Below are 15,858 nucleotides of genomic sequence, written 5' to 3' on the forward strand. Positions count from 1 at the left end.
TAAGACAATGGTCCTCTTTATCAGACTGTAAAGGGTTAAACTCACATTTAGATGACATTTCCAGCTAAGTAGCTAAGCTAATTTTGGACTAAATTGAAAAAGATATACATGTTGTTATTGACATAGTATTACACATTGCAACACTTAAATTGACTTGAAATGTATAATGAACCCAATTTATGTCAATCCAGTTTATTTACGTGCATATATTTTAAGAGTTTTTGATGCTAAAATGTCAAATGTTAAACATTTGACGAGGACAGTCCAGAGATCTGATATTGGCGGTCTCTCAGTAGTCAGCACAGTCACTCCACAACTTACCTTGCAATCAGTGCCCGGTCCTTCTTCATTGTACTTTATCAGTGTCTGAATGTATTCTTCACTGTTTACACGGAATGTATTTTTTTGTTGATTGCAATTCAAAAGAAGGAGCAACACTGTGGACACATTAAAATAGCTTGAGCACCAAGTTTACAAATTTTATTTACTTTTAAAGCTAATCCTAAATATATATCTCACGAGTTTCAAATTGCCTGTTAACATAAGGTTAAATGGATGTAAATGTGAATAATAATTCAGTTAATTTATTTCAGCAGATTCAATATATCAACAGTGACATAGCCATTTTAATGAATGAGGACAAGCACTCATTCATTAAAATGGTCAAACTTGCATCTTAGTGGTGCTATGTTTTAAGTTTTGAGAAAAGTGTCTTCTAGCTGGAAATTCTATAAAGGAAGAAACATTTCAGAGGTAGGAGAAGCTTTTCACATTCATTTGAGCTTCCACAGTGCTCCATTTCTTGGAGGTATTTGTTATTTTCTTAGCAAATGACTCTGAAGTTATACTGATGTCCTATAGCTAATGTAAACGCAAATGTCATATTTTCAAAAAGTTAAAATCTTACACACACATAGTATATTAACTTTTATAATTTTGGTAATTGTTTATAATATACTCACATAGAAGTGAAAGCAGTCCTGCACAAATTATTCCTATGACTGGGTCACCAAGGCCAACTGACAAGATCTTTGGGCAAACACTGCTTTCGTCACACTGGCACACCTCAATGTCTAATTGCTCCTCCTTAGCTTGACTCTGTTTGTCCTGAATCCGTATTGTCACAGAGTATTTACCGTAGTCAGATTTCTTCAGCAAAACAATGCCAACCTCTTCACCTGTTTATACAAAATAAAATACATTTGTAAAATATACGAATACATACTTCCTTTTATGATTGTGTTTGCTGTACTCAAGGGCTCCGTTTGTAATTTTGCTTGATTCCTGTAAAGTATCTTTGCATTTTTAGAAATTTGCTATACAAATGAAATGTACTATTATTATTATTATTATTATTATTATTACATAAAGGTAAATGTTTATGACTAAACTATGTGTATATGCTTTGGTAATTTTGGTAGTGAGGCCAAAGTGTGAACTAACCGTAGGTAGGATCTATTTTCCAGCGTTCGTTCACAGTTTTACCATCTGCAAAGGAGAAACTGAAGGGGCCACCGTATGGTTCAGCATCGGCATCTTTAGCATGCACTATGACCTTGTCAGCATGGTTTGAACACAAAACAAAAGTCTTGTTGAGCAGCATAGGAGCGTTATCATTGACATCCCTGAGGTGGAAGGTGACTGTGCATGTACTTGTGGCTGGAGGTGAACCTTGAAAACCACAGGAAAGGCAATTTTTTCAGTTCAGTTATTTAGTTAATAAATTGTGCCTTTTGATTGTAGCTTAAGAGTGTTTAGAAATGTCATACCATCATCTATGGCAGCAACAACAATTCTGTAAGTACTGTTCTGATCCACATGGGGTGATTCTCTATCCATCTTCTCAATTGTTGTGATTGTTCCTGTTTTTTCATCAATAGTCACCCAATTAGCAGGGTCTTCTAACTTTTCAAACCTGGACAAAAAGAAATCAAACAGTAGGTCAATTTTATTGCCAGGAGAAAAATAAACAATCTGTATCAGTGTTCAACCACAAAACCTTATTAGTAAAATATAAATGACTGTAGTCTACATGCCTGAATTCTTGTCGTATAATTATAAAACAGGCACCCTAAACCCCCACACTGCAACCACACCAGCCAGAACCCATAGAAGAATGATTATGACATAATATGCATATCTTAAATGAGGTACAGTACTTAAATCGTATTTTTTTGTTTGCTTTCATTTTTTCTCTTCCTAAAACATGCATATTATCACATCTTGCACAAATGTACATATTAGGTGATGATCAGTTGTGAGGCAGTAAGTTTGCTATTATTAATTGACTTTACAAATAATTTTAATGCCGGTCAAAGAAGCAAATAATGCTGGACATAAATGAGGTTTCATTGAGAACATACCTGATGTTAGGGGAGTCATCGTTAACCTTAGGAGTATACAGCACCTGTCCTTTCTCTGATTCCTCTGTCTGGTATACCTCAGCTGTCAAGTTTTCAAACACCGGAGGGTCATTAGTGTCAACCATTTTCACTGTGATGCTGACAGAATCTTTTGGTGGAAGGCTTCTTAAATCTTTAATTAATTTTCCATCTTTACAGACTGTTAAAGCTTCAACATTCTCAACTCCGATTTGCAGTTTTACCAAGGTGGTTATGTCAAAATTCTTCGCCTGAAGAAGACACAGGTGTAGATGTTCAGTAACTCTTCATAATACTTATGATAATAATTGGTGAACTCATAGTTTAGTCCATTATGAATGAACATTTTCTGTAAGGTGTGGTAAAACAGTTACCTTGACAACACCAATGATCCCTTCATTTGTTTTAGGGTCAGTGGTAATTTTGTAGATTCCATCTTCATTGCCACTGATAAAGTAGTACTTGGCTCGCCAGCCGTCAGTGTTGGGAGTGTCCTTGTCCTCTACTGCAACTCTTAAAATATCATCAGGGGTTTGCATTTCCACAGCCTCAGCTTCATACTAAAAACACAAAGAAATAATAAATTTAGTGGAATTTACAAATTAGGAAAAAAAAAAATTAATATAAGTAATTCTTGCCTGTCTCTTCTTAAACTGTGGTGGATGAGTGTTTGTGTCAATAACATTGAGTGTAACAGTCACAGTACTGGAAAGGGGCGRCTTTCCAAGATCTGATGCAATAATAACAATTGAGTACTGTTTTTCTTTCTGAAAAATATAGTTAGACATATTTTAGCTTTACCAAAAAACTGCACAGAGTGCATGAATKTCCAAAAACGACATTACTTTAATAAATTAAGACCTACATCATAGTCAAAGCATCCTTCAGTTACGAGTTGATGTACTCTGTCAKTAWKTTTCTTTACTCCAATCTTTGGTTCAGCTGGGCTTTGTTTAGCCACAGTGACCACGACTGWTGAGTTGATTGTGCCTGGCTGATCCTCGTCTGCAACGTTAATGGACACTGGCACTGGACGACAAAGAAAGAAAATCATGAAAGTAGCTGTTCAGTCATTATTTATTGCCTACATAAATAATATATAATGTATGCATTGCATTTGTGAAAAAACCGTAAAATTCACATTACTCCACAGAAAGTACGTGTAAGCATAAGTATATCGACATGTGCCAAAAATATTTTGTTGCCTAGATATGAAAATGTTATCCTTAAACTTGACTAACATTAAACAAGAAATTAAAGTCTTAATTGTCAATATTTCTTTTTCAAATCTACAACCAGAAAGTTTTTATAAAAACTTTTTTTTTAATAAAAGTTTCATAATTTAGAAAACCAGCAACCTTTTGACATATTTGCAGGTTTCTGAACTTACCTTCTTTCGTATTTTCCTTCACATCGTAACTTTTCTGAAAGTCTTTAGGGAACTGCGGTACGTTGTCGTTTATGTCTTTTACATCCACATCAAAAGATAGATCTCTGTCAATTCTTTCCCTTGTTCTTTTGTCCAGGATATCAAATGTGATCTGTTGATTATATTTTATTCAGATGACACAGTTTGTAATGACTACGTATCATAGCAGGTATTAATAGTGTTGGATTGTCCCTCACRTGATAGGAGCTCTTCTTTTCCCTGTCGAGGCGCCTATGTACGTAGACTTCTCCACTTGTTTTATTAATGCTGAACAGTCCTTCGTTCACACCGTCTCCTTTTATTTCAAACTCGTATTCTTGCTCTACTGTCTTAAGATTGTGCATCTAGAAGAGAAACAAATAATCCAACTATCAGTGGCAGGTTTTTGCATCAATAACCTTGATTAGGCATTGAGCCGACAGATTATTGTATTTCCAATATATATAAAAAGAATCTGTGTTTTACCGTAGAAATTTTGTACGGGTATTTAACGTCCATTTCCTCTTCTAGTTCTATGGTAGACAGGACCCATCTTCTTTTGGAACGTGACAATGATTCCTAAAGAAGCCAAAATGCAATTACATTCATTTATTTTTTGAGGAAAACATTGTAGACATTTCCTCCCAAATTTTCACTATTTACCTGTTTAGCTTGTTTATGGCGCTCACTGCCCTCAGTACTTCCTCCAAAGACAGTTAATGCAACCTATGGATAGAAAACACAGAAAAGGAACGTGATTAACTTACAAACATTAATTGTTATTTTCTTTTTCTTTTATTCACTTAAGTTTTTGGCTTATACTTCCTACTGTTCATTACAAATTGTTACATTTTCTCAGTGCGTTATTGTCAATATTTGCATTTGAAAATGGTAAATGGCATGATTATATGTGGCACCTTTCCAGTCATGCTACTCGCACTGTATACCATAATTGGTAACACTTTATTTGGAGGGGGGGGTGAATAAGACTGTCATAAACATGACATAACTCCTGTCATGAACATGAATAAGCCTTCATGAATATTTATGACTGTTGTCATAAAGCGTCATTCGGTAAATTATGACACTTTTAATACAAAGTTGACATTATTCAAAATGTCTTTGTTATGACAACTTGACATTAACCAATAAATCATTACTGTTTAAACTTTACCTTTAATAACCTAAAGTTACCTAATTTTTAAAGTGCAATCAGTAATACTTTTATAACAAATTTATAACAGTAATGATTTCTTGGTTAATGTCAAGTTGTCATAACAAAGACATTTTGAATAATGTCAACTTTGTATTAAAAGTGTCATAATTTACCGAATGATGCTTTATGACAATAGTCATGAATATTCATGGCTTATTCATGTTCATGACAGGTGTTATGTCAGTCTTATTCACCTCCCTTCAAAAAAAGTGTTACCCTATAATTATATTCAAACATTCCTACCCATAAACTTGTCTGTGCTTACACAATAATGTGCAGACATGTAGGCAACTCAGTGTTCAGGGCCTTGCCCAGAGGCATGTGAAAAGAAGGAGCTGGAATCTAACATACACCTTAAGATTTTAAATTGCTATGTTGTTTTATTGTCTTTTAACTTTTTTATTTTGCTAGATGCCCATCTGGGGAAGTGTTAGTATTCTGTATTTGGTTATACTTAACTTTTGTCCCCTTGCAAATAATAATAATAAAAAAAACAAGAAAGAAAGATTATAAAACAACTACTCAACCACTCACACGCAAATTTATTTGGAACATTGCAAAAGCTATTTTTTTCAACAACTACCACATCATGGGACCCAAAGCCTGGTCCCCATAAGAACAAGTAATGTTTTTGAGTTAGGGGTTAAGTTCAGGACAAAGGTTTGAATTGAGTTTAGCCATGTGTGAGAGAGAGAGAGAGAGAGAGAGAGAGAGAGAGAGAGAGAGAGAGAGAGAGAGAGCAGGAGAGAGAGACAGATAGTATTTCTTTTTTGTTTCATAAAATTCACAATAGGTGTGGAAAAAATACAAGAACAAAAAATGGCAAGAGAAGCCTCATTCTGGGGACTAGTACATTCTTCTCCACAATGAGATTGTTGTAGTGTCTAATCGCTCTTTATTATAATTATCATTACAGTCTTGGTCTTAGTAAAATCTATTAAGATTCTGTGAAGATAAATTATATATATTAGCATGCTTACGCTCTGGTATTAAGTCATTGTGAGTTAATTTATGTGAAAACACAGACACACTGTAAAAAGAACACCCCAAATCGTCTCCATAAAATTAAAACAAGAATTAAAGCCAATATTAATAATTAGGTTTTTTTTTAATGTTTATTTTTGAGAAAATATAAAAGAAATATTTATAATAAAATCCTTTAAATTTTTACAAATTAATCTTAAAAATAATTTCATTCAATGTTATACAACTGTTGTAAATGGTTCAGTCAATTGATAAGACTTTATTAATGGTGCTTATCGCCAGCGGTTATTGGGTGAGAGAGAGGCAGGCCGGGTGCACCTGTACATGTCGCCAGTTCATTACGAGACAAAACACAGACAGACACAGTCGCACCTCCGGGGAATTTAAAGAGACAAATTAACATAATAAGTAGATTTTACTACAAATTGTTTTATTTACAAGGATATTTGGTTGAAATCTTCTTGATCACAGAACTTTTTTTTTGTGTATGTGTATAACTTACTGTTCCATTAAATAGGTTTTTAGTTCCTCTGCCATTTCTACTTGAAATACAGCTGTGCACCGTAGCTCTGCGGACTCTCTCCATACCACAGACTCTCCTCACTGCCCTGATCTACACTTTCTCCAGGCTCAGTTATAATCATGTTTTCCATATATTTCTCCAAGAAAATGAGTTTTCAAAACATTATTTGAATTTTTTTGTTTTAGCAGTCTTAACAGAAATTATATATTTTTTCTGGTTCCACAAACCCAAACATGCTAAAACTTCAGAGAAGCGTAGAGGGACAAAGGCAGCAGTTGTCAAAAGTGCTTCACCGGCTGTAGTTATTAGTGTCCTCACACTACTGACACCTAGAATAAACCATTAAAGGAAACTTAAAAGCAGAGTTTTTGTCACTTTAGATTTCTGTATGAGACAGGCCAGACTTACAAAACAATATTCAAAGCATTAAAACCAAACTCATCAAACACGTTTCCTTGTCTGCGTGATGACAATCCGGGGACCAGTTGTGTGGGTATGCATTCTGAAATGCCTTTATAATTGAGGTTTTCTATGCGTAACAAAAGCCAGTTTCCTTTGATAGTAAAGTGACATCAGCAAACAAAGCTTCCCTGGAATATAAAAAGGAACTGAAACTGAAGAAGGATACTTTGATTTATTCCTTTTAAATCTATGTAAGATTTAAAAGTTTCAACTAATGTGGTAACAGAAATATTAAAATTTATGATAAAATTTTAACATACTCAGTGTTTATTACCCTGCGACAAAGCAAAAGTGTGGAAAACTAAGGTTCTAAGTGTGTAAAACTTAAACACACCTAGATCTGACAAGAAAACTTAATATGTTATTTAGATCATTCTTGTTTAATCAGTACATAAGAATAGATATTAAAAAAATGTAATGCTTACCAACAGAAGCGGGGAAAGGCTCCTCATCATGCTTCTCGCTAATTCCTTTCCTCTCTGATGGGAGTGTCTGTTGCAGAGGCTACTTGATATATAGTGCTTTGTGGTCCAACCCACAAAGTTTGGATCTTTGCAGTGACTCGGTAAGAAACCACAAAAACATCTTAGTTTGGTATGAAACATTTCCAGTTGGCATAGTAGAAAGGGGATTCTTCCTGCTAGATTATCTCATTTGAATAGTTAATGGTTTGTTATGAGAAATCTTTATCTATATTTTTGCATTTTCAGTAATCTGGGCTTGTTTCCTAAAATCTGTTAAGGCCATATACCTGTATATTGATTGTCTGTATTTTTAAAACAATACTTCTCAGATTCTGTATCGAATGTGGAGAATTTCTGCTACTTATGATGTTCTGAACTGGTAATCACAAACGTATGATAGTGCATTTATGTTAGAAACATAAATTCAAGTCAAGGAAGTTCAGACAGATACAGAAACAGGTTTGTTTGTATGCTGTTCATGTTGGGTTATCATTCATTTTCACTTTAAATTAACCTGGGAGTTGTCCTAAAGCAACTGAACATAATAATAATAATCTAGAGTACGCCTACCTCTCAGTTAAGCTCCAGGGAAGTTTATGGTTTTTATGCTCATGGCTTTTCTCACGCAGCCACATTGTTCTCAACCGGACCTGTTTTCGAAGTGTATGCTATATGTCTTTAGATTTTGGCAATTGTTCAGCCGTCATTGGTCCCAGACTTTGTGAAGTTAATTTATGTGAAAACACAGACACACTGTAAATGTCGTTTGATTTTATTTAATTTCTTGTAACAATGATGATCGTTTTGCTTAAGCTCCACAAAACCAAAAACATCGTTTGATAATAATTAAGCTTTTTCTAAATCATTGCAATTTCTCCAAAAACTCTTCTGCGTTTGCTGGTGTGCGTTTTTCTTGTCAGTTTATGTCACATTCGCTTTGTCTTAATACAGTTTTTAGTTTATGTTTTAAAATGACTCTCCCTTTTCTACCTTTTTGGGGGTAATTTATCTTGTCTAGTACACAAAATGCTTTTAAAATATTTTAAGTTTGAAATGTTTGCTCGTTGGTACAGGCGAAATCCAAACCTTACCTTCAATAAAAACAACTTTTCTTGTTAAAAATACTGTTCCTAGTCTCCCTGTTGTTAAACTGCTGTAATCCCATACCATGCAACAATACAAATATCAACTGTTTTTGAATGAGAGTAATTTGGCTTAGATAGCGCTTTCATAGAAATCCTGTCAACAATCAGCAAATTCTTAGTTTTGCATTGGCATGCCTGGGTGAAAATAATCTCCAGGTAAGAAAATAAAAGGGATCATAACTTCAGAAACTCTGGCTTCAGGCAGTCAATGCACTCCTCAAAGTATTGCTCAAGATCAGGTGCTGTACAGTGTGCAGAACTACTACGTGGCATAATGTTATTTATGATCAGCTAGAGGCTAGAAAGCACCACAGAAGTGTTTTTCAGTGCATTTCTCCTTATTTGGTGGTGAAAAATTGAGGCTCACTAATAATAATGAGGGATTAAAATGAGGGGTGGAAAATCGTGAGTCAGAAGAGTACAATCGCATTTAGAAAATAACATAATTGCTGGTATTGGTTGTTTGTAATATTGTAATTTTTTGGGAATGTGAGTTGTATGAAAAAAAATAAATGATGGAAACGTATCTCTTCATGTTTACATATTTTACCAATCTCAGAAAAAGTTTAATTGTTTCAGACTGCCCTTTGACATTTATGTGTCATTTCTTTTAGTTTCAGATCTCAGACTCTGGAGTCTCAGGGTCACTTCTGACATTATTAGTTGAAAAAGATTTGCTATGTTTATTGTTTAGTGTAAAGTTGTGTATTTCAATTCTTTGATTTTTTTTTTATTATTAACTATAAACACAGAGAAGTAAAACACGTATATAAACTGCATAACAGCCCAAAACAATAAACTACCCCAAAAATCCATAAGCAGAAAATGTACTTATTTTCATAAATTTCTACAATTCCCTGTTTTTACAATAAATAATACACAATAAAATCTCAAGTACAACACTCAGCAGGTTTGTTTTTCTGTCCAAATATGAACCACAAGCAGCACAAGCACATCCATCAAACAGTATTGGAATCATATATGTACAGATTTTAAATAGACCAATCACACGCATCAGTCAGTGCAGTTTTTATTGGCCTTTCTTTACAAATACTGACAATCTCTTAATGCTGCCTTCAAATAGTTTCTTTTCAGATAGGTGATGCTGTTAATGCTGTTAATCTTTATCCTCTCTCTCTATGTTTAGGCCATAATTGCATCAAAAAGTCCACTTCTACAGATTCAGTTTTGTTAAAAGACCATTTTAGGTTATTTTAAATAACTTAACAGTATGGCTGATTTCAAGATTGCTTGCATTACAAAAATAAAGAGACTGAACATTAGATTCATGAAATAAATATGTCCTGCTGTATCAAACTCTGCTCTTTACAGAAGTAGGCAGCGATGTCAGGTGAACAGATTGAGGCCAGAGGTAAAAACGTGTAATCCAGTTCCAAGTCTTGGTCAAAGGAAACTCCAGGGTCAGAGAGAGTATCAAGTTCAAACTTGTGTTCGGAGTCTCCCTCATCAGCGTACATGACAGGTTCATAATCACCCAACTCCTTGCACGACTCCTCCAAAGTGAGTACTTTTCTTTTTATTAGATTATACTGTAGATCTTCCAAAACATGTTGGCTTTGTAGAATCCCAACCTGTAAATTAGAAGTAGAGGATTTGAGTGATTTTTTTTTTTTTGTTGTTAAAAAGAATACAATGAATGTCTCATGAAATAAGTTTCTGTTCATATTAACATGCAGAGGATTTAAAAATAGTATCTTCAGACTTCTGGTAACATGGCGATTTTCTCTGAGCAAAGCAAGACAATTTTTTGCTGAATTAAAAAATGTAATATGTACTGCAGCACTGTTCAGATTCAATTTAACTAAAAAACCCCACAATATTTTAGGAAAAAAGACAAAAGGTACATGATTTGAAAGGTACTTGGTTTCATAAGTATTCACACGTTCAATTTGATTTCCAGTTGAAGCTCTTTTTGATTTTTTTTTGTCTGCTTTAATAAAAATCTTTCAGCATTTCACACTTTATGCTCCCAGTCTTTCAGATTGCAGTGATCTACTGTATGGCATGCTTTTTCAGATTCAGACTGGTTGCATGTGTGTCTCTGCTTTGGCTTACTTGATTTTCTATTGCTGTCATTTGAATATTTTATATTTTAATATTTGCTTGTATTTTGTGATTCTGAAGAATAAATTCTTCTGCCTTCCATCAGACTCTAAAATTGGGCTGAAATTGACAAGGACTCTGGACTGTTTATAATTTCTCCCGGTTTTACCTAGAAATAAAAGGCAGAAGGAACAACTCTATCAGTGATTACCCTGCCTGTTATACACATTCTTCCACAAGACTAGAAGAGTTTATCTTCTCTGTAATTTTATATATTTGGAGAAATTATGTATACTCAATTTGAGGCACCATGAAAGCCTTCTCATGACAGATATTTTTGTACAATAAGATCAGTTTTAACCTTTGTAAACTCTGAAAACTATGGCTTTAGTTACAAGATAGAGATGAGTTAATTTAATGCAAATTCTATGAAAGGATATTTTATTTTCAGATTAGTCATATTGAATATATTTGTATCCCATAATAATCTCAATAAATTAAAAATTAACCATTCACCATACTATCAGTTCAGGCAGAATTTAAAGGTGTGCTTATTTATTAAAACAGGATGATTCTAATATTTTTCCCTAAGAAATATACACCTAAATAGGCGTCTGAGCACTTTTTATTTTCACTGTAAGTTAACTATGTAAAGTATTACAGTGTAAGTATATGCAACTGCACCGTTTGGTTTGCTTTCTTTATTTCTTGTTGCTGATGTCTCTTCTTCATGCCATGGGAAATCATCCATTGCTCATCCACAGTCTTGACAATAAGACAGAAAAACAGAAAAAGCATAAAAAATATTGTGAGCAAAATTATATTTGCTTGAATTACTCTAAAAACAAAAACGCATACCAGAAATAGCAATAATAATTAAAATGTATTCACCGTCAGAGCAGAATTTATCTCAAGGATTGTTTCTTGCTGGCAGCTTGTCGTGTTCTGACTCATTTGTGAGTTGTCATCAACTAATACCTGAAAACATTGTGGGGCCAATGATTTATGGCATTTTACTCAAATGTATTTTCTCAAGTAAAACATTAAAAAAATTATATTTGATCATAATGCTTTCAAGAATATGCCATTGCAATACAAAAAGGAAGATGCTTTGCAAAAGTGACCATTACCATTATGTATATAATTTCCTTTCTACTATATGTGATCAAAATATAACGCATTAGGTTACAGAGCATTAAAACAGTTGGCAGCACTTACCGGCATCACTATCAATGGCTTCCCTTGAGATGTCTGCATCTGTTGTCCACGACCAATGTGGCTCCGTTTTTCTAAAGGCAACTTAAACACATACAATATTTTCAGTTTTACAGTAAAATCGTCACTCTTAGGTGAATCATATTTCAACAAACAAGTAGGAATAACTTCAAGTTAGGAAGTTTACTTTGCAATCAGATCCAGGTCCCTCTGTGTTAGTAGTCATTAGATACCCTGAAGAGTGATCTGGTAATGTTATCCTCTCAGGCTTACATGACATCAGAAAAGTTAAAAGCAGAAAGCCTAGTGTGAAGATCAGACGCAACATAAATATAAATACACATATTGTTTTCAGTTTATTAGGATTCTGTTGACATTAATGACTTAGATTTAGTCGTACCTATGAGCAGTATAATGCTTAAAAATAAAATTCCCAGAGCTCCTGGTCCGAGTCTGGATCCAGTATCTTTCTGGAGTCTGCAGTCTGGCTTAGGTGTTTTGGAGCATTTGCACACACTAACTGACAAGCTATGGACAGCTGTTTTTCCTTGAAGATCTGACACTTTTAGCTGCAATTCATGCTGTCCCAAAATCATAATCTTAGCATTGTGTTCATTCACAAGCTTGAAGGAATGGCCTAAAAATAATAATAAAAAAACATAGCTGGTTATTTATTTCTGTTGATCTGAAGGTGTTTTGTTTCTGGGGCAGAGCTCACCCTTTTCAGGTTCAATCCTCCACTTGTCCTTAACATCTCCAAGAAGCTTGAACGAGAAAGGCCCACTGTATGGTTCTGCATCTGGATCTAAAGCTGTGACACTGACCGATGAGATTTTATCTGTTTGGCACATGTCGATGATGCTTTTGTCCAAGGATGGAGCATTGTCGTTTACATCGATGATCTTGATGCTGAGTGTTGCTGTGCCAGTCTGTGACGTTTCACCTTGAACAAAAAAATGCATTTTACATTATTAGTCAATATTGCCGGCAGGGCTTAACATTAAGTATTTTAATCATTCTTCTGGTCATACCATTGTCAGTGGCATATATTTTGATGACATACAGTCCATCTTTAACAAACTGTGACTCTCGGTCTAAACACTTTGATGTGGTTATTTTTCCTGAGTTGGAGTCCACTGTAACAAAACCAGCTGGATCTTCTCCAATCATGTATCTGGAACATATGGAATAGATTTTTTATGGTTATGCTAGACTTAAAAATTTCAATGTTGTACTCTTCAAAAGCAGCCATGTAATGGCATCTTTATTTACCGGATTTGATTTGCACCATTATCAGGGTCTTTAGCAATTAGTGCCTCCAAATAGTAACCCAACGCAACATCCTCATATGCGGTTATCGTTTTGTTTGATGGATCAAAGACAGGGGGCTCATTGACATCTTCTACGTTCACTGTCAGGTGATAGGTGAACAAATGCATTTCTTTTGTTCCAGTCACACCTTGTGCCTCACTGAAAGTGCTATTATTGACAGTCTTAATTTCCCAAAGACCAGCAGTATTGCGGTTTATGACTTTGCAAGTAAAGTAGGGAATCTCATTCTCTGAAGAGATGATAATGTTCTTCAAAGGATCTTCCTCATAGTCGAGCATCTGTAAAAGGAATAAGTATTCAAAAGTCATTTTTTGACAACAGCTTAGTAAAAATGTGCTAACATTTGGATAAAAAAAAAAACAGTGAAAATGTTTTGATCATTTTGATTTGTCTTATTTTGGGCTGTGGATTGAGATTGTCCATCTTTCATTTATCTGCTTTTGTATTAATATGAAACTCAAATTTGGCTTTTATGAATATAAACTATTTTATTTTGTTTCTTTATTAAGAAAAAACAGTTATTCCCACCAACAAAATGGGATAATATATATATGCATAAAATTTTAGCATAACGAAAAGCCTTTTTTTTAGACGTTAAAACTGCAGAATGCAACTTTTAGAAAAAAAAAAGCCAATCGCAAAATAAAATAAGCATTCATGGACTTTGAAAGTATTTCTCATGTCTTTGTTGTTTTGTATGTTGATCATCAATCAAGAAGCAACAGGCAGCGTACACCCTGCATTAGTCACCAGTTTCTTGAGCAAAGTATATATTTTCGAATGCGCGCTGAATGAGAAGCGTGAAGGAACTTTTGCATGCTACCTTTTGCACATAGAGCAGACCTTCGTTTGTCTCAGGATCAGTATCAATTCTGAAGTTGTTGTTTGTATCCCCTTGGATTTTATATTTTGCTTTCCAAGCCTTTGTGCCTCTGGTGTCTTCATCTGTAACTTGCAGACGTGAAATGAGAACACCTTGCAGTCCTTCTTTCACACTTGCTTCGCCCTGTGGAGTAAAACAATGTCATATACGGTGTATTAGATAGTTTTAAATGTTGCCACTAAATTTGTAGTTGAAATTTTTACATGCTCACTTTTTGCTTTGTGAACACTGGACGATGTCTGTTTCCATCCTCTATATTGATTATCACTGTTGTAGAACTGGAGAGTGGCTTCGGTTGTCCATGGTCTGTGGCTTTCACAATAAGGGTGTATTTCTGCGCCTTCTAAAGAGTAAACAGAAAATTCAGTTTTAAAGTGTGATGATTTAGGGTTTTTGTCTTAGAACATAACAGTTTTAAGTTTGAATGGATGTGCATTATAGTGATCTAACTTACTATAACAACTACACGACTGAACAAACGTTTAAAAATGCTCCTAAAAATCATGAAAGTTCAATTGAAAGATTTTGATTTAATTCTGCCAGTTTGTAGCTTTATTCTGTTCTGTAACAACTCAGTCGTATTATGATTGCTCTCACCTCGTGGTCCAGACATCCTTTGAATGAAATGGTCCCGTTTCCAGAATCAGGCTCCTCATTTATGACGAATTCAAAGTTCTGTGGAGTTGGACTCACTGACTCTATGCTGAAGCTAAATTTCCTGTTCTTCTCGGTACTGTCACGATCTGTTGCTGTAACATTGATCAACTCAGTGCCTGCCAAATAGCATAAGATGAGATCTGTTATATTTCACTGTTGGTAGCTATTACAAAATAAATATCATTTCTTTCAGTAATGTAATAAAGTCCACAAAATGAGAATCTTACCCTGTGATGGTGCCTCTTCTATGGTGACCTCATACATGTCATTGTTAAATTTTGGTTCGTTGTCATTCGTATCAATAATATCAACATTAATTCCCATTTCTACATTTATATCACCCTTTTCTTTTTTATATGCCTGAAATATCAGCTGAGACACAAAGTACATTTCATAGTCAAAAGCACTTTTATAACTAAAACACACAAATATGTACTGTTAAACTTTGAACAACACATTTCTCAAATGTGTGGTTTTTTCCTAATTACCTTGAATTGATCATGTTTCTCACGGTCCACAGGCTGCATGACCCAGATCTCTGCTGTCTTGTTGTCAATTTTTAATAAATTCAGAGGCTCCTTGTCAACACCTGGCCCATGTATTTCAGTAAGTTTTATATCTGTTGCAATATTAATCTGGATCGCAAGAAACACAATTAGCAGTTTTTACAGTGATCCTCCATCTTGACATTTAAATGTCTATCTCTATCAATACTCACCCTGCCCAAATACAACGGATAAGCTCCACTATAGCCTTCATCAAAAGTAAAGGTTTCTATTACCCAGTTCCTCTTTTGCCGCAGCAGTATGTCTGATGCTGACAGCTGGATCCCAAGACACTGTGCATATCGCATAAACTTATGTAACTTCGGTAAAACATTGCAATAATTTCAGACAAATTAACAGAACAGTAAAATTATTATCAAGCAATGCAAAGAATTAGCTAACAAGAAAACTTGTGACACCAAAAGACAGAAGCCCTTCACACTTACCAGAATAAAGAAAAGACAGAATGTTTTTATTTCCATATTAGACTCAAACAATGTGTTGTCAGTCCTGCACACACCAGCCTGTCATTGAATATGTTCATCGACAGTGTTGCCGGTTCTTGATATGAGCTTTAAG

General features: G+C 34.5%; 2 protein-coding genes across 3 annotated transcripts; both read right to left on the minus strand.

The window, feature by feature from the left end:
• Nucleotides 1-48: 48 nt before the first annotated feature.
• On the minus strand, nucleotides 49-9,023 carry cdh26.1 (cadherin 26, tandem duplicate 1). 2 transcript variants are annotated; one of them, XM_008414132.2, is made up of 13 exons: nucleotides 7,400-9,018; nucleotides 4,453-4,515; nucleotides 4,276-4,368; nucleotides 4,008-4,154; nucleotides 3,772-3,922; nucleotides 3,247-3,410; nucleotides 3,020-3,148; nucleotides 2,756-2,941; nucleotides 2,364-2,632; nucleotides 1,770-1,915; nucleotides 1,444-1,671; nucleotides 963-1,178; nucleotides 53-437 (listed from the first exon to the last, which is right to left on the minus strand). In XM_008414132.2, the coding sequence occupies exons 1-13, from the start codon at nucleotides 7,577-7,579 to the stop codon at nucleotides 193-195; spliced, it is 2,217 nt and encodes a 738-aa protein (XP_008412354.1). In that variant the 5' UTR covers nucleotides 7,580-9,018; the 3' UTR covers nucleotides 53-192. The 2 variants fall into 2 exon arrangements, with proteins under 2 accessions (XP_008412355.1, XP_008412354.1); XM_008414133.2 differs by lacking the exon at nucleotides 3,020-3,148 and having other exon boundaries at nucleotides 49-437; nucleotides 7,400-9,023.
• Nucleotides 9,024-10,733: 1,710 nt separating this feature from the next.
• On the minus strand, nucleotides 10,734-15,288 carry LOC103467596 (cadherin-like protein 26). Its single transcript, XM_017305585.1, has 14 exons — nucleotides 15,223-15,288; nucleotides 14,962-15,106; nucleotides 14,675-14,850; nucleotides 14,289-14,420; nucleotides 14,018-14,200; nucleotides 13,135-13,472; nucleotides 12,894-13,036; nucleotides 12,581-12,805; nucleotides 12,263-12,499; nucleotides 12,050-12,165; nucleotides 11,866-11,946; nucleotides 11,539-11,625; nucleotides 11,332-11,412; nucleotides 10,734-10,816 (listed from the first exon to the last, which is right to left on the minus strand). Exons 1-14 carry the CDS (start codon nucleotides 15,259-15,261, stop codon nucleotides 10,757-10,759), a joined length of 2,043 nt encoding a protein of 680 aa, XP_017161074.1. The 5' UTR covers nucleotides 15,262-15,288; the 3' UTR covers nucleotides 10,734-10,756.
• Nucleotides 15,289-15,858: the final 570 nt, after the last annotated feature.

The sequence above is a fragment of the Poecilia reticulata genome, linkage group LG7 (assembly GCF_000633615.1).
Source record: "Poecilia reticulata strain Guanapo linkage group LG7, Guppy_female_1.0+MT, whole genome shotgun sequence".
NCBI lineage: Eukaryota > Metazoa > Chordata > Actinopteri > Cyprinodontiformes > Poeciliidae > Poecilia > Poecilia reticulata.